At 42.8% G+C, this 26,367-nt stretch overlaps 1 protein-coding gene across 1 annotated transcript in view; it reads right to left on the minus strand.

Annotated features, from left to right (window-relative positions):
* Positions 1-26,367, minus strand: part of AHRR (aryl hydrocarbon receptor repressor) — a 63,725-nt gene continuing 37,358 nt past the window's right edge. Inside the window, exons 5-12 of the mRNA XM_083473201.1 lie at positions 24,611-24,700; positions 13,705-13,834; positions 13,107-13,240; positions 10,362-10,561; positions 9,192-9,253; positions 7,876-8,017; positions 2,658-4,503; positions 1-1,397 (exon numbers count right to left, since the gene is read on the minus strand). Of these exons, the coding sequence (XP_083329327.1) occupies positions 3,429-4,503; positions 7,876-8,017; positions 9,192-9,253; positions 10,362-10,561; positions 13,107-13,240; positions 13,705-13,834; positions 24,611-24,700 (1,833 nt within the window). The 3' untranslated portion in view covers positions 1-1,397; positions 2,658-3,428. The remainder of the gene's footprint in view (positions 1,398-2,657; positions 4,504-7,875; positions 8,018-9,191; positions 9,254-10,361; positions 10,562-13,106; positions 13,241-13,704; positions 13,835-24,610; positions 24,701-26,367) is intronic.

Below are 26,367 nucleotides of genomic sequence, written 5' to 3' on the forward strand. Positions count from 1 at the left end.
TTAAATATAGAATATTTATTAACAAATGCCGGATTTTACATTTTAGGCAGCAGCCGAGTATAAATGTAAGTAATATTATTTAAGATTGTAAGAGTAATAAACCTTTACAAAAAGGCTCTCAATAGTGCTACTATTTTGTCAAGCAGACAGGATGCTGTAATTCTGAGCATACTTTTTTCCTTTCCAGAGGAATATACCAAGATAATGAATTTATTCTACTTAGCCTCAGCTTGATATATTTTCAGGCTACTAGGACTGATATTATAGAATAAATTAGAAATATAGTGTCTTAAAATAGTAGTACAAAGTCTATTTTTGTTGCTTCCTCTTTTACCTTTGCTGATCAGTTCAATAACTCAAACTAGACATTTGAGGTAATATATGTAAATCACATAATCTATTTTTACATGTGCAAACCAACATTTTGAAGGATAAAAACCAAGCATAGAAACTTTATTCAGAAACAGTTATTTTGCAGACTTTTTCTATTCATACTAATACTGTTTAATCACTTAAAAATGATGCTAAAGATATGAAGATCACAGAGCAACTGGATAATATATTTTATGAACAGTGAGCATGATTAAGCTAAAATATCAGTTGATCACTTTACATTGTGCATTAAAAGTCTCTGCTCCTTCAAATAAACAGCTACTACTTATTTTCATTTGGTAGTGAAATTGTCTTCATAGTGAAAAATGGTCTATAATTTCTCCCCTATTAATACATTTCGGGAACATGAAAGTCATTATTTTCTTGATAGAGAAATTTGATTATGATTCTCCCTAAGGAATAAGTCTCATTAGCTGGTATTCAACTAAGTTTTACTGAGAGTAAGACTTGTTGAAATTAATGGACCTAACTTAATCATGTTCATTAATTATGATCGATCTACTCTCAGTAAAACTTAGTTGAACATCACGCAATGAACTCAATATTCTGAATAGATATGGATCAGATTACGCTGTAAATTAGTAGCATATTTTTTTGTCCAGGAAGGCAACAGGACACATGAATGACTAGGTTAAATATCCAGTGTTAGTATTTGGGTTTATAAAACAAAAAAACAAAACAGTGACTTAATTAAATTCAATGTACGTTGCCCATTAGAAGCTTTGCAGAGATGCAATTGTATATTCCATATAAAATATGACTGGAAAGCAAAGCATTACAATACAAATGCAAGCAAGGAGATATTCAAGTTAAATCATGTTTTACAGTTCTGTATTATCGTTCACGCCCCATCCCCAGAGCCCATAGGCTTTGGCTTCAACTTTGTCTGATGGTTGCCTACTCCAACCAACTGAAGCAGCGCTAACAGTTGGACTTAACACCTGCCCTCATGATTCATAGAAGCACCAGGCACTTCCAACTGGAAGGAAATAAACTGGGCTTTCCTGAGCAGCATTGTAGCACCCTGCTTGTGGTTAACGCTTAGCTGGAATGAAATATTCAACGCAGCAATAGAGAATTTAAAATAATTATTTATTTGTCAGACAAATAAATGAGAGGCACAGTGGTATATGGTTACCAAGCTCTGGCCTGGCCTCCTGCCATTATGGCCAGCACTTATATTCCCTTAATCCAGCCCCCTTTGCTCCTCCTTGGGCTGCCTCTGTCCAATCAGCCTGGTTGGATTTCCTATTGGCTGATTGCTATAACCAATCACAAAAAGATACACCCATATCCTTCTGTCCTTATAAGGAACACAAACAGCTATATATTGTTACATCTATAAATGACAAATAAGTAGTAATATATCTTACATGTGTCTCAACAAGGAATCTTAATTACCAGCTCACCTCTTGCCCTCCCTGCCCTATTGCCTTCTAAAACAAATGGTTAATCTTAAATTTTTATCTTAAACATATGTCAAGGATCTTGAGTTTCACATCAACATTGAAAGATATCCTTCATTTGAAGGTTTCTAAACAAATGTCTGGCAGCTAATATATCAGGACAGCATTTGATGGCGTCTTCTTGTCTGGCAGGGGGCTGGACTGGTGGCTGACTTAATTCCAGGATAAATACAACTCTTCTAGCATTTGTTAAATCCTTTGCATAATTACATTTAAGCCAACATATTTAATACACAACACAGATAGCCTCTTAAAAGGAATAAGGCCTTTTTAAAGTAGAGAGAGAAAGAAAGAAAAGGACTCAGTTTAAAACAGTTTCAGAAGAAGCCTCCTCCCCTTCAGCAAGCTGCTTTTCCCATTATCTGTTTAAGGAAGAAACAGCTTTAAAAAGACTTCCCAGCTAGATGCTTTAAAAAGACTTCCCAGCTAGATGCTTTTTTCTCCCATTTGCCTCTGGCCTTAGAAAATACAGCTCAAGGTTTAAGAGAGGCCCATGGTATCATTTTACTATTTGCCCATTCCTAATTATGTTTATCTCTGCTTTTTTATCTTCTGTAACATGTAGGGTCAATGTCCTGCTTTTAGTCTGTAATTTCAGCTTTTACGACTTTGAGAATTGCTTTCTGCTATCAATCAAAAGGGGCCCCTTGTCTAAGAGGAAGAAAACACTGTCAGTGTTTTCTTAAGCAGCTAGCCTTCTTGCCTGGCATGAATACTTTTGAAAATCTACTTTTGAAAATCTAAGCCCTCTTTAATATACAAGTCCTGATCAAACATTAATAAAATGCAGGCTTATGCCTGATGCCTCAGCATGAGTAGAAACAGTGCTAATCACCATTTATGCCACTGCAATATGTAGATCTGTAGGATCAGGGGTTCCAGACACAAATTACAATTTATTAAGAGGCAAGAATAATAGCCAAACATTCTCAGCAGCCATAAAAGCTGGCCTGGGCAGATTAGAGATCTTCTTATGCCCCATCTCCAGTTAGGATTGCAGTAATCCCCTACTTTGTGTCCATAGAGACTCTGTTTCTTCTGATACCCACCTTCTCTCTTTTTTAACTTCTCCTGCTTGGAGCCTAAAAGACTGGAAATGGAGAAGTATGCCTTTTGCATCCCTGTTGTTCATATGGAACTAATTTTTTATTTTTGAATAGCACAAGAGAGATGTTTGAACTACCTGGGAACTAAAGAACTACCAGCAGAGAGAAATTAACTGCTATGTTGTTTTATGCAAACAGTTTCTTTTTCTTAAAACAGACATTTAAATTGGCCTTCAATTTCAGTAGGGGATTGCCTGCAATAATATTGTACAGTGCTTTTATGAATATTAAGGCCACTTCTCTGTCATGTTTTGTGGATGTTTGGTACTATATATATGGGTACCTATCACACACTATCCTTAAGTTAAGGAGGGCTAACCATGGCTAGGACACTGTGTTGCCCCAAAACAATGTCAAATAGATCCTTAAATCCCTGTAACAGGGAGTGCCCTATTAATGAGAAACTTCCTCTTTCGTCCCATCTCTGCACTAACAAGGCAGTTGTGAACATTTGGAAGCACACCTATACCATTTGTTGTGAAAATGCACATCCCATTATTTTATGAGGTTGAGAGCTGGCTAATGTGCTTTCAGGAAAAGTTGTTTGTACTCTGCCAGACATGCGTGAAGACTCTAAGGGCTCGTGTTTGACTGTCTGAATAAAGCTGGGGGTTTTTAATTCACACTGCATCTTCAGAACTTGCCTATTCAGCCCCCTCTCTTCTACTAAACTGGGATTATAAAATTCATTCCAGTAATGTGTGTCTTGTGCAGCCTCCACTGCTTCTGCACAGACTGAGTTTTGGGAGCTCAGAGGAACGATCTCCTTGCTGTGAACTCCTTTGCCAGGTCCACTTCTGCTGAGGCTGGGATGGTTCATCACAATGTGTTGCCAGTTATACGGCGGATAAACACACTGCTTTGGGGTTTGGCAAGGAGACAGATGCTCACTGAGGTCCAGTTCTGTTTTGAGGTGAACCCTAGTAGGAAAACGGATCGCTTGCTTTTTCCTTGTGCTGTTTTCACCAATCCAGACCCGACTTGCTGAAACAGAATCTATATTTTCAGAATCTGAATCGTATTCAGTTTTGATGTTATGAGCCAACCCCGTGTTGTACGGCGTTTCTGAGGATACTAATGGACATTGTAACTTCATGTATTCTCCAGAATAACTTTGTGTTGTGTACTGCTGCAAGCTTGGATGAGGCTGGCAATTTTCTGTGCCACCCCAGGGAGAAGGACAGGTTGATGATAAACTAAAGAGCCGTTGGTCTCTATTGTAGAAAGGTCTAGGAGTTTTGCTTGAACATGTAGTCTCATTACGCTGACTTCTAGAACAGTAATTTGATGGATTCACTGAAGTCGAAATGCCATTTCTGTTGTTGCTGAATTGAGTACCGAATAGCGATGCAGTAGGACCGACAAGTTCTTGCTGAATAAAACATTCTCCGTCATCTGTACAAGGTTCAAACTTGACTTTTATGCTGTCCTGCTCTTTTTTCCTTGGGGCACACTTACTATACTTCATCTGTACAAGGTTTTCCCTGTTCCTTTTTGTGTTTGCGGTGCTGCTTGCTATCTTCTGATGACAGTCTTCCCTTTCAATAAAGGTAGAAAAAATATATTTTTAAAAATTTATAAAAGCTTTTCCCCCCAGCAACATGTGAAATATGGTGATGGAGAAGAGCAAGAATTCATTGGCATATCACTGCTATCAGCTGCCTGTTTTTCAATTTTGATTGAATGGTGCATTATTGTTTATTATATGTTATAAATTTACCAGTGTGTATGTTGCGCAGTATCCTCGCATTTATGTGTGTGGATTATTCCATTAAATATTAACTTACGGTACATTTTCCTGCATGTTTCACAGTTGCAAAAGGTTGACTCTAACAGTAGAAAAAACGTGACTAACTGGTCTTTAAATTTCAATGTGTCTACTCTAAGTAGAACTTGACTGGGAAGTTTCAGTTAAAAGTGTTTAAATATACCTACATTTATCTTGAAGAAGCAAAAAGGTTTCAAAAAGCTTCTCACTAATTTAAGAATTTCCACTGGATCAGAAGTTTCTCTAATCCCCCATTCTGCTTTAGCTGCAGTCACAAGTCTCTTGAAGCTCATAGCCAAGGCATGAAGGTGAGGAACACCCCCTGTTCACGGGCATTTGGAGGTATACAACTTATTGGCATGGGGTTCTAGTTACAGAGATGGGGGCTTACAGCTACTGGCAGTTGTCTCCTCCATGAATATGTTAAATCCTTATTCAAAGCGAAGCAGCCTATCTTCTGGCAATGAAATCCCACAAGCTATAGGTTGTATGAAGACCTTTCCTTTAATGTAGTGTGTTTTATCACTGAGATTAACAATTTATTTCCATACCGTTACCCAGATGTCCAATTTGGCTCCTTACGTTTTGCTCTACAAGTGGCTGTGCAAAGCATGAGGCTTTGGCAAGCGAGACAGAGTGTGTGCAGCTGGCTGTCATTGATAGGAGGTAAACTTGCTCTCAGTGTCAGGGGGGAGCAACTGCTCTAGATGCCTGTTTATGCCTAATTCTCTAGCTAATCTATTTGTTAAGCACCAGAATGCACCTCCAATAGACTGTTAATCAGCCCACTCCTGACAAGAATGAAAGCTCCTCTCCAATAAGTCATTTTTTGAATGAGAGAGTAGCAGATTAAATAACTCTATAAAACTTTTTGATGTTAATTTAATATCATTGTGTAAACTATTTCCCCAACATTCTCTCTCTCCTTTTCCACTTTTCTTATTGTGTTTTGCCTTTCGTGCTATATAGATGTTTGTAGTTTAAAAATTTTAAAAATAAAGTTTTAAAAAATCATGCATGTGTATGGTTTGGTGGTCAAATATATATAACATGCAATATCTGATTGGCACCCTCCTGCCATTTCCAGCAATGGGTACAGTGGTACCCCGCAAGACGAATGCCTCGCAAGACGGAAAACCCGCAAGACGAAAGGGTTTTCTGTTTTGGAGGTGCTTCGCAAGACGAATTTCCCTATGGGCTTGCTTCGCAAGAAGAAAGCCCATAGGGAAATCTCCGGGGACCTCTTTTAAATGCTGGTGGTGGGGAGCAAAGCCTTTCCCCCCCCTCCGGCCTTCAGAAGAGGTCCAGGAAGGCCGGCGGGGGCCGAAAGGCTTTGCTCCCCACCGCCAGCATTTTAAAAGCAGTCCGGGATAGCAGGGAAGCGCTTCCCGCTATCGCAGACGGCTTTTGAAGGCAGGCGGGGGGGAGCAAAGACTTTCGCCCCCCGCCCGCCTTCAGAAGAGGTCCTGGACCTCTTCTGAAGGCGGACGGGGGGCGAAAGTCTTTGCTCCCCCCTGCCTGCCTTCCCAGGGGCTTTTACATCGCCCCGGACAGCGGAGAAGTCCTCCGCTGTCCCGGGGTTTTTTAAAATGCTGGGGGTGGGAAGAAAAGCCCTTGTCCCCCCCCCCAGCCTTCAGAAGAGGTCGGGGGACAGACTGTCCCCGGACCTGGTCTGAAGGCGGTTTCCATAGGAACGCATTAATTGATTTTCAATGCATTCCTATGGGAAACCGTGCATCGCAAGACGAAAAACTCGCAAGACGAAGAGACTTGCGGAACGAATTAATTTCGTCTTGCGATGCACCACTGTATTCAGGAGCACGTTTCTTCCTGAGACACCACCGTCAGACTAGATCTCATAAGCCTACACAGTAAACCCACAATTTATGTGGGGATTATGTTCCAGGGATCGTACCTAAAGTCAAAATCGTGTATAGTGAAAACACACTGGGTTGAATGGCAGTTGGGATTCTCCAAGGTTTTCCCCCCGAATGCCCCGGCCCTTTTACATTTTTTTGCAAAGCCTGTAAAGCTGAATGCATAAGTTGTGGGCTTAAAGGTAAAGGGACCCCTGACCATTAGGTCCAGTCGTGGCCAACTCTGGGGTTGCAGCGCTCATCTCGCTTTACTGGCCGAGGGAGCCGCGTACAGCTTCTGGGTCATGTGGCCAGCATGACTAAGACACTTCTGGCAAACCAGAGCAGCGCATGCCCTGTCTTCAAGCACATGGAGATAAGCACATTTTAAACATGCTTCCAACTGTATGGAATACTTGCACAAGTAAGAGCTTTGCTCATGGCCACTGAGACATCTGCCCACAAGCAGATCAGAAAGGATGTGATTACAAATATTGACATTATTGACCAGTAGAGGGAGGCCTTCGTAGTGAGAATAAAATTCTAAACTATGTTTAGAAACATGCCAACCCAAGCAATATTGGTCTGACTTCAACTCTCACCTCCATGTGCCTGAATTGTTTAAAAATTCAAAAGGTAGATCCAGCTAAAATCAGCACTTGTTTAGGCAAGTAGAAGCCGTACCAGATGCTTTTGGTGAGGTGCTACAGCTTATGCTCATAAGCAACAGTATTTCCAAATTAGTGTATAAAGTACAGCATGTCAGAACTTATGGGAACTGCAACCTCTATGAGCCACATGAGGAGGGGGTGTCACCTGGAAACCAGCCAGAGGTGATAGGGCACAGAAGATCTGTGATGGATGGGCACAGGGACCGGAAAGGAGCTAGGAGGCAAGAGGAGTGGATAGCACTGTGGTCTAAAGAACTCCCTTGAGTCCCATGCTGCAATGGCACAGGGGTCCATGCCCAGACTCACTGTCTCACCAGCATGCCAGCTCCCATTATCCACTCAGTGGCTGCAGAAACCTGGCCAGATGGGCGGGGTATAAATAATAAATTATTATTATTATTAAATTATTATTATCTGACTCCAGAAACATCCATGCTCAAGAGCAACTGCTACTTGGGTGCACTTAATTCCATTCATTTCTTTGGCCGTGAGTCCTTAGCTGAATGTTGCACTTTCTACACCAATCAGAACAACAAAAAAGCAAATTTTCCTCTTAGCTTATTTCTCACACAATATATTTATATTTTGAAACGCTTATGTTTTAAGCATACTTACTTGGGAGCTTGCTGTAGAGCAATGGCGTATTCTGAAGAACCATTTCGGTACTGAATTTGAGTACTGGCCTGTATCCAAACCCAATGGTCTTCGTTTGCTTGCAGTCTCTTCAGAGAAATGCCATTTTCTCTATTATTCTTTCCTATAAAATTTGAGGGACAAAGTTTTTGGTGGGAAATACTTTAAGTATGCTACTTTATAAATGCTTTAGCATCTGATAAGTGTGCAATCTATCTATTCAGTGAAGTACTGAACACTCATTCAGGATAGAGAAAACATAAGTTTGTCATTGCCTAATACGGGAGAACCATTGCATGAAAGCACACTGCTTCGATTTAAACCCTTTTCAATCGCACTGTTTCGGCACTACATATGCTTGTTCAGCCAGCCGGAATAACTAGATAGCAACACCTAAATGTGTGAAATCTGTACACAAACCTCTAGCTAGCTAGTGCAAAGGCGGTCTTTAATTTGACAGGGGAGCTAGGGCAGTTATTTTTGGGGTAAGTTACTGTTACATCTCTGGGACATTTTAATTTAAAATGGCAAAAAAACACAATGAGTAAAGCCCAAACACTGCAGACCAGTCAATAAAGCTAAGAAACTTGAAGGAAAAAGCCTGGCAGGCTGACAAAGCATAATCTGCGACTAGAGATGGGGAGGAAACTTGGTCACCCCCAACCTTTTTCTCCAGTGAACTGCTAAATGCAGCCCTCCAATTCTTGAGGGGGTGGAACCCATAACACCATTTGTGTGAAATCTCATGGGTTTCTGCTTGCATTAGAGGGATTAAAAAGGTAAAGGTACCCCTGACCGTTAGGTCCAGTCGCGGACGACTCTGGGTTGCGTGCTCATCTTGCTCTATAGGCCAAGGGAGCCAGCGTTTGTCCGCAGACAGCTTCTGGGTCATGTGGTCAGCATGACTAAGCCGCTTCTGGTGAACCAGAGCAGCGCACAGAAACGTTGTTTACCTTCCTGCCAGAGTGGTATCTATTTATCTACTTGCTCACCCTGTTGCGGGGATTCGAACCACCAACCTTCTGTTCGGCAAGTCCTAGGCTGTGTGGTTTAGACCACAGCGCCACCCGCGTCCCCATTAGATGGATTAGTAAACAGCTAAAGAATGGCAAATGTTTCAAGAGGACAGCTGCTGCAGTCCATTTACGTATCAACAACCTCAGCCACAATAGTAATTGCAAAAAAAATGGGAAAGTTTTACCTTGAGAGGAAAGAAAAATTCAAGCAAACGCCACATAAAGTTATTACATGGATAAATGCAGAATAATGATTTTTAAAACCACTGGTGAAAATGATACCTTCTTGGAAAGCATTCCTTCTATGAAGATCAGTCATATACTGTTCAGAAATAGCTTTTGAGCTGCAAAGATTAAATAAAACCAAAATGTTTTTATAGATTACACTATGGATATGCACGCATGCCACTGTCATAATAAATGCCACAGAAAAGCACTTCAAAGCAACTTCTGAATTCCACACTGAAAGAGTTTGCACATCAATACATCCATTATCTTACTTGGGTTCGTAGCAGAAGTCATATGACTGGATTAATCATTCTTAGAATGCTACAGAATAGGTTTCAAGTACTGTAGTGCCATTATATGTTTGGGCATGTCCCTTTATCCCATTACAGGACAAAAAGTATTGATGGAATGTAAGATGCTACTCGTTTGACAGGTAGAGGCAATGCGGCCGCGAGCAGCTGCTAGCTTGAAAGCAAAACATAATGGGAATGTTGGGACTGTTCCGTGGGAAACAGAGGGACAGTCTATTCACAGTGCAGAGGGCACCGGAATTAGCTCAGAGTGTAATTTGACCTGTACAGGAAGTACAGGAGGAGGAGTTTGTCTCTCTGCTGATGGAGTTTGAGGAGAGCAGACGTGTTTCTCTGTAATGCTGCAAAGACAGAAATAAAGGCATGTAAATACATTTCTGTCTCTCTCTTTCCCCTGCCTGTGGGCAGGGAAGAGTGGTGTGTTCTTCTCACGCTTGAGGAGGATCGCCGATCGTGACCTAGCCTGGATCCTGCTCGGGAATGCAGACAGGGAGGTCAACAGGAGATCAAGCCGGGTGCCTGGAGAGTGGCCAGTTTCTCCTGAGAGGCAAGATAACCTGACACTATTGACGTTATTTACTGGCAGGTTGTCAGTGCAGCATTTGCCAGATCAGGAGTGATTTGAGTGGTAGTATTCAGCATAGACAGAGGAGAAAATTCAATATATCTGAAACAATGACTAAAAAGAACCTTACTCTTATGTGCGCATACACAGGACTGTAGCTTTACAGTGCTTTGCCCACTTTTAGCCTTGGCGTCACCAACTGTTACCTGCCTCCCTCTTTGCCCCCGCCAGGCTGTGGCGTGGATCCACCCTCTGCTCTGAGCTTCTATTGCTCAGGCACTCTGAGAACTTAGGGTCTGGGGCTGTGACAAATACTAATAGGAAGTCTCAAGGTGCATTTGTACTTGCTTTGCATCTGTGGTGGCTGCTTGATCAGATCTGCATTTTGATTTCACAAAAAGGCTTTTTAGCTTCATGTCAGTCACAGAAGGAAGCAGAAGTGGCACCACTATGCAGAATAAGGACAGCTGAGGGTGTAAGATTGCTCCTGAGGATGACTTCTTTTTCTGCCCAAAGAGAAATTTCAGTTTGCCTTGAAAGTGCATTGCCTGGAAAACAGGAAAAACACAGGGAAAGTTGGCAAGCATTGTTCCACAAAAGCCATTTGAAATATGTAAACCTCATCAAATTGTAATGTTCTGACTCTGCTTGCTTGGTTCCTATCATTGGGTAGAGTCATACGTTGCCACAGTCACTTGGATGTAGCTAGAATCCCTACCTCTACCTTGAGAAGATCCACATGGATAACAGAGTGGAGACAGCTCTGATGTGGCAAGGAATCATATCACAATCCAGTGAGGTGTATCAGATGGAGTGTAAGACTTTGGGATGTGATACGGAAGGGGGTGGGGCATGTCTTCTTCACCTTCTTCTTCGCTACAATATATCCATTTATTTCCAATTGTCAATGTCAAAAGGAACAAAATCTATAAAATTCATAGAAAATCAATGTGCCAATGTGCTCAATTTCTCTGGTACCCCATGACATCTCCCCTGTCCTCCATAATCCCTCAAGCAAGGTGTCAAGACCCTAATCCGGTCAAATCGCTCTGCCAAGCCCTTCCTCCCTGCGATGCCAGGTGACAGACTATGCATACATGGACCATTGGATGTGCTTATCTGCGCATATCTCCAGCTCTGCATATTCCTCCCTCCCTCCTCCATATGTTAATCCGGTGTAACCCAACCTCTTCCTAATGTATTCGTGATGTAATCTGTGTAACCCAACCTCTTCTTAATGTATTCATGATGTAACTGGGATGTATTTTGCACTGTATTCTGGGATATGGAGGGAAATTTCAAAAGTTCATGTCACCCCTTTCTCGCTGTTCAATCTCGCCTTGAACCTGTTGCGCAATAAACTTGGATCTTCTGCAGTTTGCTCCTGTCTGGCTGAGCTCATTTTCTTCCGCAGGGACCCGCAGACCTAGTCCGACGAGCTGGGTGGCAGAGTAGCCCTGCACTCAGATTTTAGCCGTAACAGGATGACTTGGGCTTCAATAACTGTTTAGATGTGAAGTCGCTAGGTTTCTCTGGGCTGGTCTTCCTCTCATTTGCCCACAAGGAAGGAAGCAACTCTACAATTCTATGAGCTGAGATGTTAAAAACTCCATGTATTCCATCCTGAGCCACATGAAAGTATGAGAGTGGAAATGTGCTTTAAAAAGTAAGAAATCTGACCCACCTGGCTCCTTTTTAAGAGTCATTCTGAGATCCAGCTGTGCAGAAACAGCTGCCACCACTTTGGTTCTCAGAAAAATTGCATACTGTCCAAAACCTGCAGAAGGGCCATGGCTCCCTGGCAGAGGATGTGAGTTGCAATCAAATGTTTCCGAGCTCAATCCCTGGAGTCACTAGCTAATGCTAGGAGACCCTTGTCGGAAACCCTGCACAGCAACTGCCCCCGACTGTGGACAGTAGAAGGCAGCTTCCTCTGTGGAACCAGAAAAGCCATTTTTGTGCAAGAGAACCTCATGCACCCCACCAGCTGTGAATGGTTGTATCCAATGATCCTGTTCCACTGATGGAAGACTTCCAGCAGCAGAAAGGGGAAGGAAGCAATCTTTAACTCTCCCATTTCTCGCCTGTCATATACAGTGGTGCCTCGCAAGACGAAAAGAATCAATTCTGTGATTCTCTTCGTCTAGCGGTTTTTTCGTCTTGCGAAGCAAGCCCATTGAAGGATTAGCGGATTAGCGCTATTAGCGGCTTTTAGAGGCTTTTAATGGCTTATCTGCTGATCGGATCAGCTGATAAGCAGCTTAGCGCTATTAGCGGCTTTTAGCGGCTTATCTGCTGATCAGATCAGCTGATAAGCGGCTTAGCGGCTTAGAAAAAGGGGGGGGAGGGGGGAAAAACCAGCAGGAACTCGCAAGACATTGTCGTCTTGCGAAGCAAGCCCATAGGAGATTCATTTTGCGAAGCATGTCCAAAACGGAAAACTCTTTCGTCTAGCGAGTTTTCCGTCTTGCGAGGCATTCGTCTTGCGGGGCACCACAGTAGTTCCCTCCTGAAGCGTAGGCATTGCAGTTGCAATATTGCACCCCTTTACTGCAATGTCGCAGCAGCAATGCCTTACGAAAATAATTGAAACTTACATGGGGGTTATGTTCTAGGCCCCAGTGGGCGTAAGCGAAAACTGTGTAAAGTGGGGAGCACCACCTAAACATCCCACCTGCTGCTCTCTCCAATCCAGATCAAAAATTATGTATCCCAAAATATCCACAACTAGGATTGAAGCTCTGGAGCCGGCAGGAGGCTGGAGGATGTGCAGGAAAGTTGTTAGCCAAGGAGGCTGAACAGTGTAAACAAAGCCCTGCTGCGCCTCCAGTCACTTCAGGGCTTCATCCACGCTCACTGCCGTCCTCTTCAGGCTCCAGGGAGGGTCTGCTTGTGAGCCATGAGGACATTTCCAGATATGAATTGGATTATTTACTTATTTCCTGGCACTGCATGTAAACGCAGTTGCGCATGAGTAGAACATGCACAAAGGGGGGGGGGATGCCTTTATAAAGAATGCTCTGTTTCAAGATTTCTACATTTCACACACGTCATTCTTTTGAAATGAACTAATAACACGTATGATTTACTTACACGGAAGCCAGAAGTACTGTCTAAAAGACAGCGAATTCGACAAGTGAAGCACCGAGTTAAAAAGGATGAAAAGTCTGATGGCGTACTGTTACCCTCCTGTGCTTTAAACATTTCATTAAGGATGAATTCGTCTCCTAAAAATTGTGATACGAAAGTTACAATTCCAACAATGACAACAGATAAAACAGCACACATCTGAGGAATGGTGCGTCCGTGAGAGAGAGCGAGGGGAAAAGAGAGCGAGAACTCACATGCACACCACAATCATTTAAAGAACTTTGGGAACTAGTTTACCCCTCTTAGAACTACAATTCCCAGTACCCTTAAACTACAGTTCCCAGGATTCCTGGGGGTGGGGCTGCCTGTAAAGTGGAATCAGAGATTGAGATGGCAGGGAAGAGTAGCAGTGCATAGAGCAAAGGATGGGGGTGGGGGGGTGGTGGAGCAAAGCAAAATGAAAGCAGAGAGTGTGACCAATGGCAAGTGGGTGGGTAAATGAGATAAGGAAAGATCTCCCTACCTCTGCCCCATTTCCTTCCCTCCACACCATTATCTTGCAGGTATCTACTTGTATTGACAGACTGTTAACCAAACATACCTGACTCCGTTGGCATATGTTGTCCAGAAATGAGTTGTGGCGGATTCATGGCCCAGTGTAGTTGTTTGCAGAAATCCTGCCGGTCATCCACATGAACGTAATCATATATATTTTGATGCATTACATCAGTCTAAAATAATAATATTTGATTACATTCATACTGTCTTTTGCATCTGATTGCTCGCATTTTTTAAAATATAGCACAAATAAGTTTTGGGGTACGTTTCTTTTTGGAAAGCTAATACCTTTTCTCATAGGAAAGAATTGAGGCATCAGGCATAAGCCTGCATTTTATTAATGTTTGATCAGGACTTGTATATTAGAGAGAGCCTAAAAGATTTTCAAATGTTTCAATGCCAGGCAGAGAAAACCTTGGCCATTCTCCTAAGACAAGGGGCCCCCTTTTTGATTGATAGCAGAAAACAATTCTCAAAGTCATAAAAGCTGAAATTACAGACTAAAAGCAGGACATTGACCCTACATGTTACAGAAGATAACAAAGGCAGAGATAAATATAATTAGGAATGGGCAAATAGTAAAATGATACCATGGGCCTCTTAAACCTTGAGCTGTATTTTCTAAGGCTAGAGGTAAATGGGAGAAAAAACATCTAGCTGGGAAGTCTTTTTAAAGCATCTAGCTGGGAAGTCTTTTTAAAGCTGTTTCTTCCTTAAACAGATAATGGGAAAAGCAGCTTGCTGAAGGGGAGGAGCCTTCTTTTGAAACTGTTTTAAACTGAGTCCTTTTCTTTCTTTCTCTCTCTACTTTAAAAAGGCCTTATTCCTTTTAAGAGGCTATCTGTGTTGTGTATTAAATATGTTGGCTTAAATGTAATTATGCAAAGGATTTAACAAATGCTAGAAGAGTTGTATTTATCTTGAAATTAAGTCAGCCACCAGTCCAGCCTCTTGCCAGACAAGAAGACGCCATCAAATGCTGTCCTGATATATTAGCTGCCAGACATTTGTTTAGAAACCTTCAAATGAAGGATATCTTTCAATGTTGATGTGAAACTCAAGATCCTTGACATATGTTTAAGATAAAAATTTAAGATTAACCATTTGTTTTAGAAGGCAATAGGGCAGGGAGGGCAAGAGGTGAGCTGGTAATTAAGATTCCTTGTTGAGACACATGTAAGATATATTACTACTTATTTGTCATTTATAGATGTAACAATATATAGCTGTTTGTGTTCCTTATAAGGACAGAAGGATATGGGTGTATCTTTTTGTGATTGGTTATAGCAATCAGCCAATAGGAAATCCAACCAGGCTGATTGGACAGAGGCAGCCCAAGGAGGAGCAAAGGGGGCTGGATTAAGGGAATATAAGTGCTGGCCATAATGGCAGGAGGCCAGGCCAGAGCTTGGTAACCATATACCACTGTGCCTCTCATTTATTTGTCTGACAAATAAATAATTATTTTAAATTCTCTATTGCTGCGTTGAATATTTCATTCCAGCTAAGCGTTAACCACAAGCAGGGTGCTACATTTTATGGTGCCCTGTGACTCGGATAAGTGGTCTGCTGGAACGCAGCCCCTTCGCTCTACTGAGCAGGGTACAAGAGAGAGGATCTCTAAACTGCTTACCCAAGCGCGCACTGGTAAATTTTTCCAGGGGGAACGCAGAAGTCTCGTCTGTCTGATACCCTGCTCACTGGCGGCGACGGACCGGGGGGAAACGGAACCAACCAGGGGTAAGTGCACTAAGGGGTTTTGGCCCTCCAATTAATTGGGAGGAAGAGAAGTCTTGATCAAACTTCTGCGTCTCAGTAAGTGGGAACTGAGTACGCTAGGTGGTTGGGTATATCAGATGGTGGTCTGGTGGGGGAAAAGGGGAAGTTGGGAGGTAGTGTGTGGTGAAGTATCCAGCGCATTGTATGTGTGAGAAAGTACAGAGCAATCTGTAGCTGACCTGAGTGTGGAGTGGGTAGTACTTCGGTTCCCAGTGAGGCGACTCCATCTGGGCAAGAAACCCCACGAAGCGTGTGTGTGAGTGACTGAGTGGATACTTCACAGGGCCATACAATGGGAGTTGGGGGTTCAAAAGGGGAAAATACACCTCTTGAATGTATGTTAAATAATTTTAAGAAAGCCTTCTCAGGGGCGTATGGAGTCAAAATGACGCCAGAGCGCCTGAGAACGTTATGTGAATTAGAGTGGCCAAAGCAAAATACTGGATGGCCATCTCAGGGAACTTTTGATATAAATTTAGTAAGCAAACTTTGGTCTAACATCGCCAAAGAAATTGGAGGGTGCCCAGAACAATTTTCATATATAGATTCCTGGCTGAGCACATTAAATAAAAATCCTCCATGGATAAGGGAATGCAAAGTCCAACGATGCAAATTATTGGCTGTAAAAGCCGAAGCCAGGAAAGGAATCTTGCCAAATAAACTCAAACCCATTTTTGAGGGACCAGAGGAAGAGCTGCTTCCACCTCCACCCTATGCTCCACATCGAAGGGAGCCTAATCCAAACACTCCACCAGTTGTAACCCCAAGGCAAGAAAGTGGAATGAATAATGGGGCTGGAGTCACAGAACTTGATTCCTTGATAGATTATGATAAATATCTTCAGGAGGCATTGGAGGCCTATAATAAAGCCCAAGCAGAAGTGGTTATTCCATCTGTGAGTCCCAGTAGAACTCCATCTACAGTCTCTTTTAGTGAAACAACTGATTGCCTACCCCAAACTCCTGTACATCCAAGTCCTAGAGAATTATTACAGAAGTTACAGGGAGACCTTAATCGGTCAGCAAGCAATACAGCCAGGCGTATAAAGCTGCTAAAAGAACGCCTTGGGACAAATACCATCCCCTATGATTTGAGGCCCCTAGAGCAAAGCGAAGAGAAAGATCACGTAGTAGCCCCTCTCAGAAGAGTATTTGATGCACTTGAGGAGCCTGTGCTGGTTAACGGGCTACCTGGACCAAGGCCACCTCGAACTTCGACCCTGCAATATATTCCATTCACGACTACAGATCTGATGAATTGGAAAACACACACCCCATCTTTCGCAGAAAAACCTCAGGCTATGATGGACTTGGTGACTTCAATAATAAATACTCATAGTCCTACTTGGACAGATTGCCGCCAGCTCCTGAATACTCTGTTCACCACTGAGGAAAGGAGAGACATAATTGAAAAGGCACAGATATATTTGCGTGAGCAGGCCAGAGTGGGAAATATTTTTAATATTGACCGTCATCTCCAAGACAACTTTCCCTTGGAAGATCCTAATTGGGATCCAAACAATGTAATTCACCTGGCCAGACTTACCACCTACCGCCAGACGCTTGTGCAAGGTATCCGCAGGGCATGCCAGAAGCCCACTAATATGTCTAAAGTCTCAGAAGTAGAACAGAAACCAAATGAGAGTCCAGGAGACTTTTTAGAGAGGCTGCAAGAAGCCTATCGTATATGGACTCCTTTTGACCCTGAAGCCCCTGAAAACAGCAGAATGATTACTGCTACATTTGTGGCCCAGTGCGCTTCTGACATTCGTAAGAAAATTCAGAAATCAGAAGGATGGGAAGGGATGCTGATGAGCCAAATTATGGCCATTGCACGCCGAGTTTATCGGAATAGGGATGAGGCTGAGAAACAAGAGAAGAAGAAGTGGCAGAAGGAAAAGATGGTAATGCTAGCCACAGCAGTAAAGCAAGACTACCGCCCCTTAAATGGAGGAAGAGGGCGGGGAAGGAATCCACCACTGGGAAGGAATCAATGTGCAAATTGCAAGAAGGAGGGTCATTGGAAGCGGGAGTGTCCTGAACCCCTGAGGTTGGAAGAAGTACGCCCAGGCCCAGGCCCAGGCCCAGGCCCAGGCTCCGGCCCAAGAAACCAGGGACGGGGACGGGGAATGATTCGAGATGGAAGATATCAGAGACCTGGACAAGGACGGAGTAGGGACAATGTCATTGGACTGGCAGAGGAGGATTTTACCCAAGACTAGGAAAGACCGGACTCCATAAAGTTAGGCTTCCAGGAGCCCACGGTCACGATCCAATTAGGAAGCCATTTAATAGACTTTATGATTGATACTGGGGCTGAATACTCAGTACTCCCAGAACTATTGCAGAAAAAGGCATCCAAAAGTGTAGTCATTAAAAGTGCCACTGGTCAGTCAGCTAAGAGGTCTTTCCTCCAACCTTTGGAATGCCAGATTGGGGGACATCGTTTAACCCATCAGTTTTTGTATATACCTGAGTGTCCAATACCTCTCTTAGGTAGAGATATGCTGTCCAAATTGCAGGCCCAAATCACCTTCACTCCTCGAGGTCCAGAAATGAAACTGCCATCAAAGGCAGCAGGAATAATTTCCCTCTCAGTACCTAAGGAACAATCATGGCGCCTAATGTCAGCCCTGCAAGTCCAACCTACATTGGATACAGAGTTAAACAAGCTCCTCCGAACTCTACAGGTGCCACCAGGAGTATGGGCCGAAAATAGCCCACCAGGAATGGCCAAGAATATAGCTCCAATTGTAGTAACCTTAAAACCTATGGCTACCCCTGTATCTGTAAAGCAATATCCTTTACCCCGGCGAGCAGCAGAGGGCATCCAGAAACATTTGGACCGCCTATTAAAATATGGTCTGCTTAAGCCCTGCCAATCAGAATGGAACACACCCCTTTTGCCTGTTCGAAAACCTGGGACAGATGAATACAGGCCAGTGCAGGACTTGAGGCTCGTAAACCAGGCTATCGAGACCTTGCACCCAAATGTACCAAACCCATACACCCTGCTGAGTTTGATCCCACCAGAAGCAACATTTTTTACTGTATTGGACTTGAAAGATGCATTCTTCTGTTGCCGGCTGGCACCACAGAGCCAACCTATATTTGCCTTCCAGTGGGAAGACCCTTTAACAGGAACAAAAGGCCAGCTAACTTGGACGAGATTGCCCCAGGGATTCAAAAATTCCCCAACTTTATTTGGCACTGCCTTGGCGAAGGATCTAACAAGTTACCCCTCAATACCTGGAGAAAAGGTGGTTCTGCAATATGTAGATGACCTTATACTAGCAGCAAAGGATTTTGATACCTGTAAAGAAGGTACAGAGGAACTGCTCCACTTGCTCTGGCAAGCTGGCTACCGAGTTTCCCAGAAAAAGGCACAGTTATGTTTAGAAAAGGTCAAATATTTGGGCTTTGACATCTCACACCAACAACGAGCATTGAGGCCAGAGAGGAAAGAAGCTATTTGCCTTATCAAGGAACCTACCACAAGGAAACAACTTAGAGGATTCCTGGGAACAGCAGGGTTTTGTAGACTATGGATACCTGATTTCAGCAGTCTGGCCAAACCCTTACATGAAAGCACTCGAGGTGCAGAAAAGGACCCATTTGTATGGGGACCTGAGCAGCAACAAGCCTTTTTAGTTATCAAACAACGACTTATGGAGGCCCCAGCCCTTGGACTGCCTAATTCGGAAAAACCCTTTCAGCTGTATGTACATGAACAGAATGGGATTGCAGCGGCAGTCCTGACCCAGAGATTAGGAAGTTGGAACCGTCCAGTAGCTTATTTGTCAAAACAATTGGACTCAGTAGCAAAAGGATGGCCTCCATGCCTAAGGGCAGTAGCGGCCACTGCAAGCCTTGTCAAAGAAGCTGATAAATTTACCTTCGGCCAGACGATGTATGTGAATGTACCTCATGCTGTTCTGACACTCATGGAATATAAGGGTAGTTATTGGCTAACGAACCCAAGGATGGCTAGGTACCAAGGCCTATTGTGTGAAAATCCCAGGATTCATCTACGAGTAGTGAATATGCTCAATCCAGCGACTTTGCTGCCCCTACCAGAGGTAGATGATGAAGAATCACATGATTGTCTCCAAATAATGGATGAAGTTTATTCCAGTAGACCCGATCTGAAAGATGAACCATTGAAAAATCCAGATGTTGTATATTATACTGATGGTAGCAGTTACCTGCATGAAGGTGCCAGACGAGCAGGATATGCTGTGGTCACCAATGAGGAAGTTGTGGAAGCTGAAGCTTTGCCTGCTGGCACCTCAGCACAAAAAGCTGAACTTATAGGTTTAACTAGAGCTCTGCAATTGGCAGCCGGATGTAAGGCAAACATCTATACTGATTCTAAATATGCCTTCTTAACCCTGCATGCACATGGTGCTCTATGGAAAGAAAGAGGTCTAATAGGAGCCCACGGGAAGGCCTTGAAATATGGACCTGAAGTAGAAATCCTGTTAGAAGCAGTATGGGCTCCAGAACAGATTGCTGTAATGCACTGCAAAGGTCATGGACGAGGAAGGGATCCAATAACCAGAGGAAATCATGCTGCTGACAAAGCAGCTCGAGAGGCAGCCCAAAAGCCTGTGGGAGGATTTATAGCAGCCCTCATACCAGAGGTAGCTCCAGAAGAAGTTAAACCTCACTATACCCCAGAAGAGAGGAAGTGGGCTGAACAGGAAGGAGCAGTTGTGAAGGACGGTTGGATGATCCTGCCAGACAATAGGATTTATGTACCTCATCATCTAGCAGGCACAATTGTAAGAAATTATCATGAATCTACTCACCTTGGCGGTACTGCAACCAGAGAAAGTCTCAGTCGGAAGTTGTATATTATTAACCTATCACAATTAGCAACTTGCATTTCACAGAAATGTGTTCTTTGTGCTAAAAACAATCCCAGGCAGGGACCGGTACAACCTCCTGGAATCCAACATGTGGGATATGTCCCCATGGAAAGCCTAATTGTGGACTTCACAGAGCTGGTCCCTTCTAAGGGATTCAAGTATCTCCTTGTGTTTGTAGATACTCTTACCGGATGGGTTGAAGCTTTTCCCACCCGAACTGAAAAGGCACGAGAGGTAACTAAGAGACTCCTCACTGAATTGATCCCGAGGTTTGGATTACCTAGATGCATTGGAAGTGACAATGGGCCAGCGTTCATTGATCAAGTAGTACAAGAAGTATGTCGAGTCCTACAAGTGAAATGGAGACTGCATGCAGCCTATAGGCCTCAGAGTTCAGGGAAAACTGAAAGAATGAATCGGACTCTGAAAACCCAATTGGCAAAATTAACCCAGGAAACGGGATTGGGATGGGTAGATGTGTTACCCATAACACTGTTTCGTGTTCGGTGTGCACCCACAAAAAGACTTAAGTTGTCACCTTTTGAGCTCCTGTATGGGAGACCGCCCTCCTTTGTTCAGGATATTCCAGCTGATCTTAAACAAATAGGAGACCATGTGACACAGGGACAAGTGCAATCTCTCTCCCGTGTTTTTGTTTCTCTTAACAGGTGGGTCCTCGAGCGCACGCCGTGCAGCATTGCCGAGCCGATTCATCAGTTCCAGGCTGGCGATAGCGTATGGGTGAAAGAGTGGAAACGTGATCCACTTGCACCTAAGTGGCGTGGACCTTACACCGTCTTGCTCTCTACTCCAACAGCGGTGAAGGTAGCTGAGGTGACCCCCTGGATTCATCACTCCCGTTTGAAGAAGTCCGAAGGCAGTTGGACGTGCAAAGGTGACCCCTCTAATCCTCTTAAACTGACTCTCTCCAAAAACCCCTGTATCTAGCCCTACCGGGAACGGGCTAGGTCACGGGCAACATTAGACGACCGGCCTGCTGCAGCCACAACCTGGAAGCTGGCTGACCTGCGCACGCCTGAAGCTTGAGGAGCATCTGAACCAGCGATTGTGAAAGGAAAGATTCTCTTATACAATTAATTGATTGCCCACCCCCTTGTGGAACAATTATCAGAGATATTACTCATTGGGGATCCTCGGGATATATGTTTTGGTCTTGGTGGTTCCCCATTTCTGTCACTGGGGGAATTATATTGGGACTAATATTTATTTGCTATCACTATAAGGTAATCTTTTGTGGAAGGAATGCATATGCTAGACATCAACATGATTCTATTATTAATCCTGATCCCTTGGGAAGGGGAAGGGTCCTTGAATCTGGCCAAATTGACTAAATATGGATTCCACCATGACCACAATATGTGGGTAGGTTTAGCTGAAATGGTAGCCAATGTTGCAAATAGGACCAATTGCCTTGTTTGCTCTCTTGGGCCAGATGATTCAGAGGGAGGTATGCCCTTATTACCGATACCATTAGATGCCATTGGTATGGTAAGCGAAATACCACACCAAACAGAAGTACAGAATTTCCCCGGATGGAACTCAACTAAACCATTACGAGTTATACCTGTACAAGGGGAATTCTGTGTACATAAATCATCAGATGCAGCTGATTCTACCATGATAGGCTCTTCTCATTGTCACTATACTTGGGATAATATTAAGAATACCTGGGCACACGATACTACCTATCGAACTCGGGATGCCTTGCCCTGTGCACCTCCTTTTATTCATGCATGGAAAGTGGTATGGAACATAACTGTGACAGAAAAAGGCAATCTAACATACTGCACTGTGAACTCTCTACCTCTTTTGCTATTTCGCCTTCTGTACTCCACGTACCAAAGACCTCAGACCCGATGGTTGTGGTGGATATGTGGAGAATGGGCATACAAGAAACTCCCCTCCAAATGGAGTGGGACTTGTTTCCTGGGATGGGTATTACCACCAATGTGGATTATGCCTACTAATTTGCCCAAGCGTACACGAAGAAACGCTGATATTTCTCATATAGCAGGAGGAAGTACCCAAAGTTGGAGCGGTACTGATGATTGGCCACCAGAGCGCATTATAGCCTATTATGATCCTGCCTCCTGGAATCCTGGTGAGCTCATACAAGGGGCACGGGATCCTATTTATAATCTAAACAGAATAATTCGATTGCAAGCAGTAGTGGAACTTGTAACCAATGCAACGGCCCGGAGTTTGAGACTTATTGCACAACAGTTGGATGAAAGTAGAGCCGCCATTTTGCAGCTGAAAATGGGAATGGATTATGTACTTGCCAAGCAGGGAGGCCTATGTGGAGTCTTGAACTTGACAGGGAATGCCTGTTGCTTTAACATTTCAGATAATGGTGAGGCAATCCGTGTGTTGGCCACAAAAATGGAGAATATAGCACATGTCCCAGTACAAACATGGGAAGGATGGGATATGGGATGGCTCACCAATTGGTTACCTAATGTCACAGGACTCAAAGGGATACTATTGTCTTGCTTGTTTTTCTTGACAGTAGTGGTAATGGTTTTATGTATGATGCCATGTATCATTTCATGTTTTAGAAGTACAATTAGCAAGATGGTTTCAAATGAAACTCTACCTCATATCATGGCCCTATACAGAGCTTTACCTCAGGAATATGATGAAGGTCAAGCTATCAAGGACACTTGGGACGAAGGTCCTTGAGCTTGAAAGGGGGGAATGAGGCATCAGGCATAAGCCTGCATTTTATTAATGTTTGATCAGGACTTGTATATTAGAGAGAGCCTAAAAGATTTTCAAATGTTTCAATGCCAGGCAGAGAAAACCTTGGCCATTCTCCTAAGACAAGGGGCCCCCTTTTTGATTGATAGCAGAAAACAATTCTCAAAGTCATAAAAGCTGAAATTACAGACTAAAAGCAGGACATTGACCCTACATGTTACAGAAGATAACAAAGGCAGAGATAAATATAATTAGGAATGGGCAAATAGTAAAATGATACCATGGGCCTCTTAAACCTTGAGCTGTATTTTCTAAGGCTAGAGGTAAATGGGAGAAAAAACATCTAGCTGGGAAGTCTTTTTAAAGCATCTAGCTGGGAAGTCTTTTTAAAGCTGTTTCTTCCTTAAACAGATAATGGGAAAAGCAGCTTGCTGAAGGGGAGGAGCCTTCTTTTGAAACTGTTTTAAACTGAGTCCTTTTCTTTCTTTCTCTCTCTACTTTAAAAAGGCCTTATTCCTTTTAAGAGGCTATCTGTGTTGTGTATTAAATATGTTGGCTTAAATGTAATTATGCAAAGGATTTAACAAATGCTAGAAGAGTTGTATTTATCTTGAAATTAAGTCAGCCACCAGTCCAGCCTCTTGCCAGACAAGAAGACGCCATCAAATGCTGTCCTGATATATTAGCTGCCAGACATTTGTTTAGAAACCTTCAAATGAAGGATATCTTTCAATGTTGATGTGAAACTCAAGATCCTTGACATATGTTTAAGATAAAAATTTAAGATTAACCATTTGTTTTAGAAGGCAATAGGGCAGGGAGGGCAAGAGGTGAGCTGGTAATTAAGATTCCTTGTTGAGACACATGTAAGATATATTACTACTTATTTGTCATTTATAGATGTAACAATATATAGCTGTTTGTGTTCCTTATAAGGACAGAAGGATATGGGTGTATCTTTTTGTGATTGGTTATAGCAATCAGCCAATAGGAAATCCAACCAGGCTGATTGGACAGAGGCAGCCCAAGGAGGAGCAAAGGGGGCTGGATTAAGGGAATATAAGTGCTGGCCATAATGGCAGGAGGCCAGGCCAGAGCTTGGTAACCATATACCACTGTGCCTCTCATTTATTTGTCTGACAAATAAATAATTATTTTAAATTCTCTATTGCTGCGTTGAATATTTCATTCCAGCTAAGCGTTAACCACAAGCAGGGTGCTACAGAATCAGTCCCTCCATTTCACTCCAACCTACAGCATTTAAATTGCTATAATGGCCAGGAACAAGGGGCAACAAGGGGAGGTTTTGAGCCCAAAGGACAGCAATTTTGTGTGTAAGTGAGCCCAACATGGCAACTGGATGCTATTTGGGAGGACATACTATAATCAGAGTTCCTTTAACACACAATACCATTTTGAGACTGTATACGGATTCTTCTTGGTGTATGTTTATAAAGGGATATGAAGTACTGGTATGATTTTTAGAGTTTTTGACCCAAAAAAATGGAGCAAAATGGAAGACTGAATATAAATACAGCAAAATATGTAAGACTCCACATATTTAATTTAATCCCCTTACCTGGTGAAATCCTAGATAATCCACAATTGTTGGTGATGCATAGAATATCATTCCATCAGCACTCACCACCAGAACAAAACCACTCAGTGACTATGGAAGAAGAAAAGCAAAGGAAGAAATGATGAAACAAAATGGCCAGAAATATATTTTACTTATTCATTACAGGTGTCATGTTTTTTCTTAAGCTGCCAAATAGTGAATATACACACATGGTAAATAATAAGGATTTGGGGTGGGTGGGTAATATTATTACCAGTGCTTTTTTCCAGGGGAAAGCAGGGGGTATGCATCCCCCGAAACATTTTGTAAATCTTTGTACTTTTGTCCATTTACTGTGTTTATTTTTCTCAATTTGAACTATAAAATGGTCATTTTCTTCAGTCAAAATGAGAGTACCCCTAAACTTTTTTTAGAAAAAAAGCACTGATTATTACTATCATCACCATCATCATCATCATCACAGCCTTCCTCTCAAAGGAGACCAGGGTGATGAAATGTGATCTTTACAGAGAAGATGTCTTCATGCGGTTTTAAAAATATATATCTAAATTACAGTAGTTTAGCAGGATGCCCTAACTATGAGCTTTCCTTGAAAAATCTAGTTATAAATCACTGTGTGGTACGGTACAACAAGCTGTATGATCCAAACCCTCTGGACTGGGAGCATTTCAGTGAACTTGATAATGTTTGTGCCTCCATATTTCATCAGGCTTTGGAGATCCTGGAGCCAAGAAGGTGCCAGAGCCATGGAGAAGCTTCTTGTTCTGCTCTGAGCTGCTTCCCTCTTGATCCTTGTTTTCCAGAGTCTGCAATGTTTACCCTGCAGAGACGCCCCTGCCTTCAGCCTCCACAAAGACTGCTCCTTTTGCATTCAACTTGTACTGTCTTTCTCCTGCAACCTCTTATAGGAAATATTATGTGCAGTGGTTCCTTGGGATTTTCTTCTAGAATGCAGATCAACACTAAGGGCTCACCCACACTTCCATTTTCCCCACTGGGAAAACCCACTGTTTACCAGTTTTTCTCCAGATTGACATTTGCTGCAATTTAGTGCAAAAAAATATATGGGGATCTGTGCCTAGAAAGAACATGGCATGTGGAAAACCAGTCAGACGCATGTTTCCTAGGCATGGGTCAAGTGTGAACCAGCCCTACGCATGCAAGCTCCCTGGAACTGGTATTTTAGGATCTTATGTTGCTCTATAACTTGCCCCATACATTGAATGGTCTGAAAAAATAATAGGTAATACAGCCAAACTCTGATATAGTCAACTCTGGCCCTTTCCAGTTCCCAGATTGGGACCTGATAATCCGGCTGCTAACTTGTAAGGGGGAAAACAAATACTGTATGATCAAAACTCTTATCAATGTGCTATGAATCCTATATATGTTTTGGTAATAAAACAGCCTAGCTGGCTTCTAAAATGTTTTTAGAATCCTTTTTAAAAAATGATGTTTATAGTACCAAGGAGACTTACAAATAAACAATGCTACTCTTTAGTCTATGAGAATAAATGACAGCATGTTGTATATCCACATGGATTCAATTACTGTACAGGCAAAATTCCTATTCTAGGATAAGCACTTGAAACAAATATGCACTGTAAACATTTGTTGATGATAAAATAGAATGGGATTTTTTTAAGTCTCAAATTTTGCAGAAGGAACAGAATCATTTTTTCTCTCCCCCCCCCCCCGAGAAAAAAAGTACACGGCTTGAAAATGTACTCTGTTTTCTTTGCTCAATGTGTAGATCT

Source organism: Podarcis liolepis, assembly GCF_965112155.1.
Source record: "Podarcis liolepis genome assembly, chromosome: 13".
In the NCBI taxonomy this organism is placed as follows: domain Eukaryota; kingdom Metazoa; phylum Chordata; class Lepidosauria; order Squamata; family Lacertidae; genus Podarcis; species Podarcis liolepis.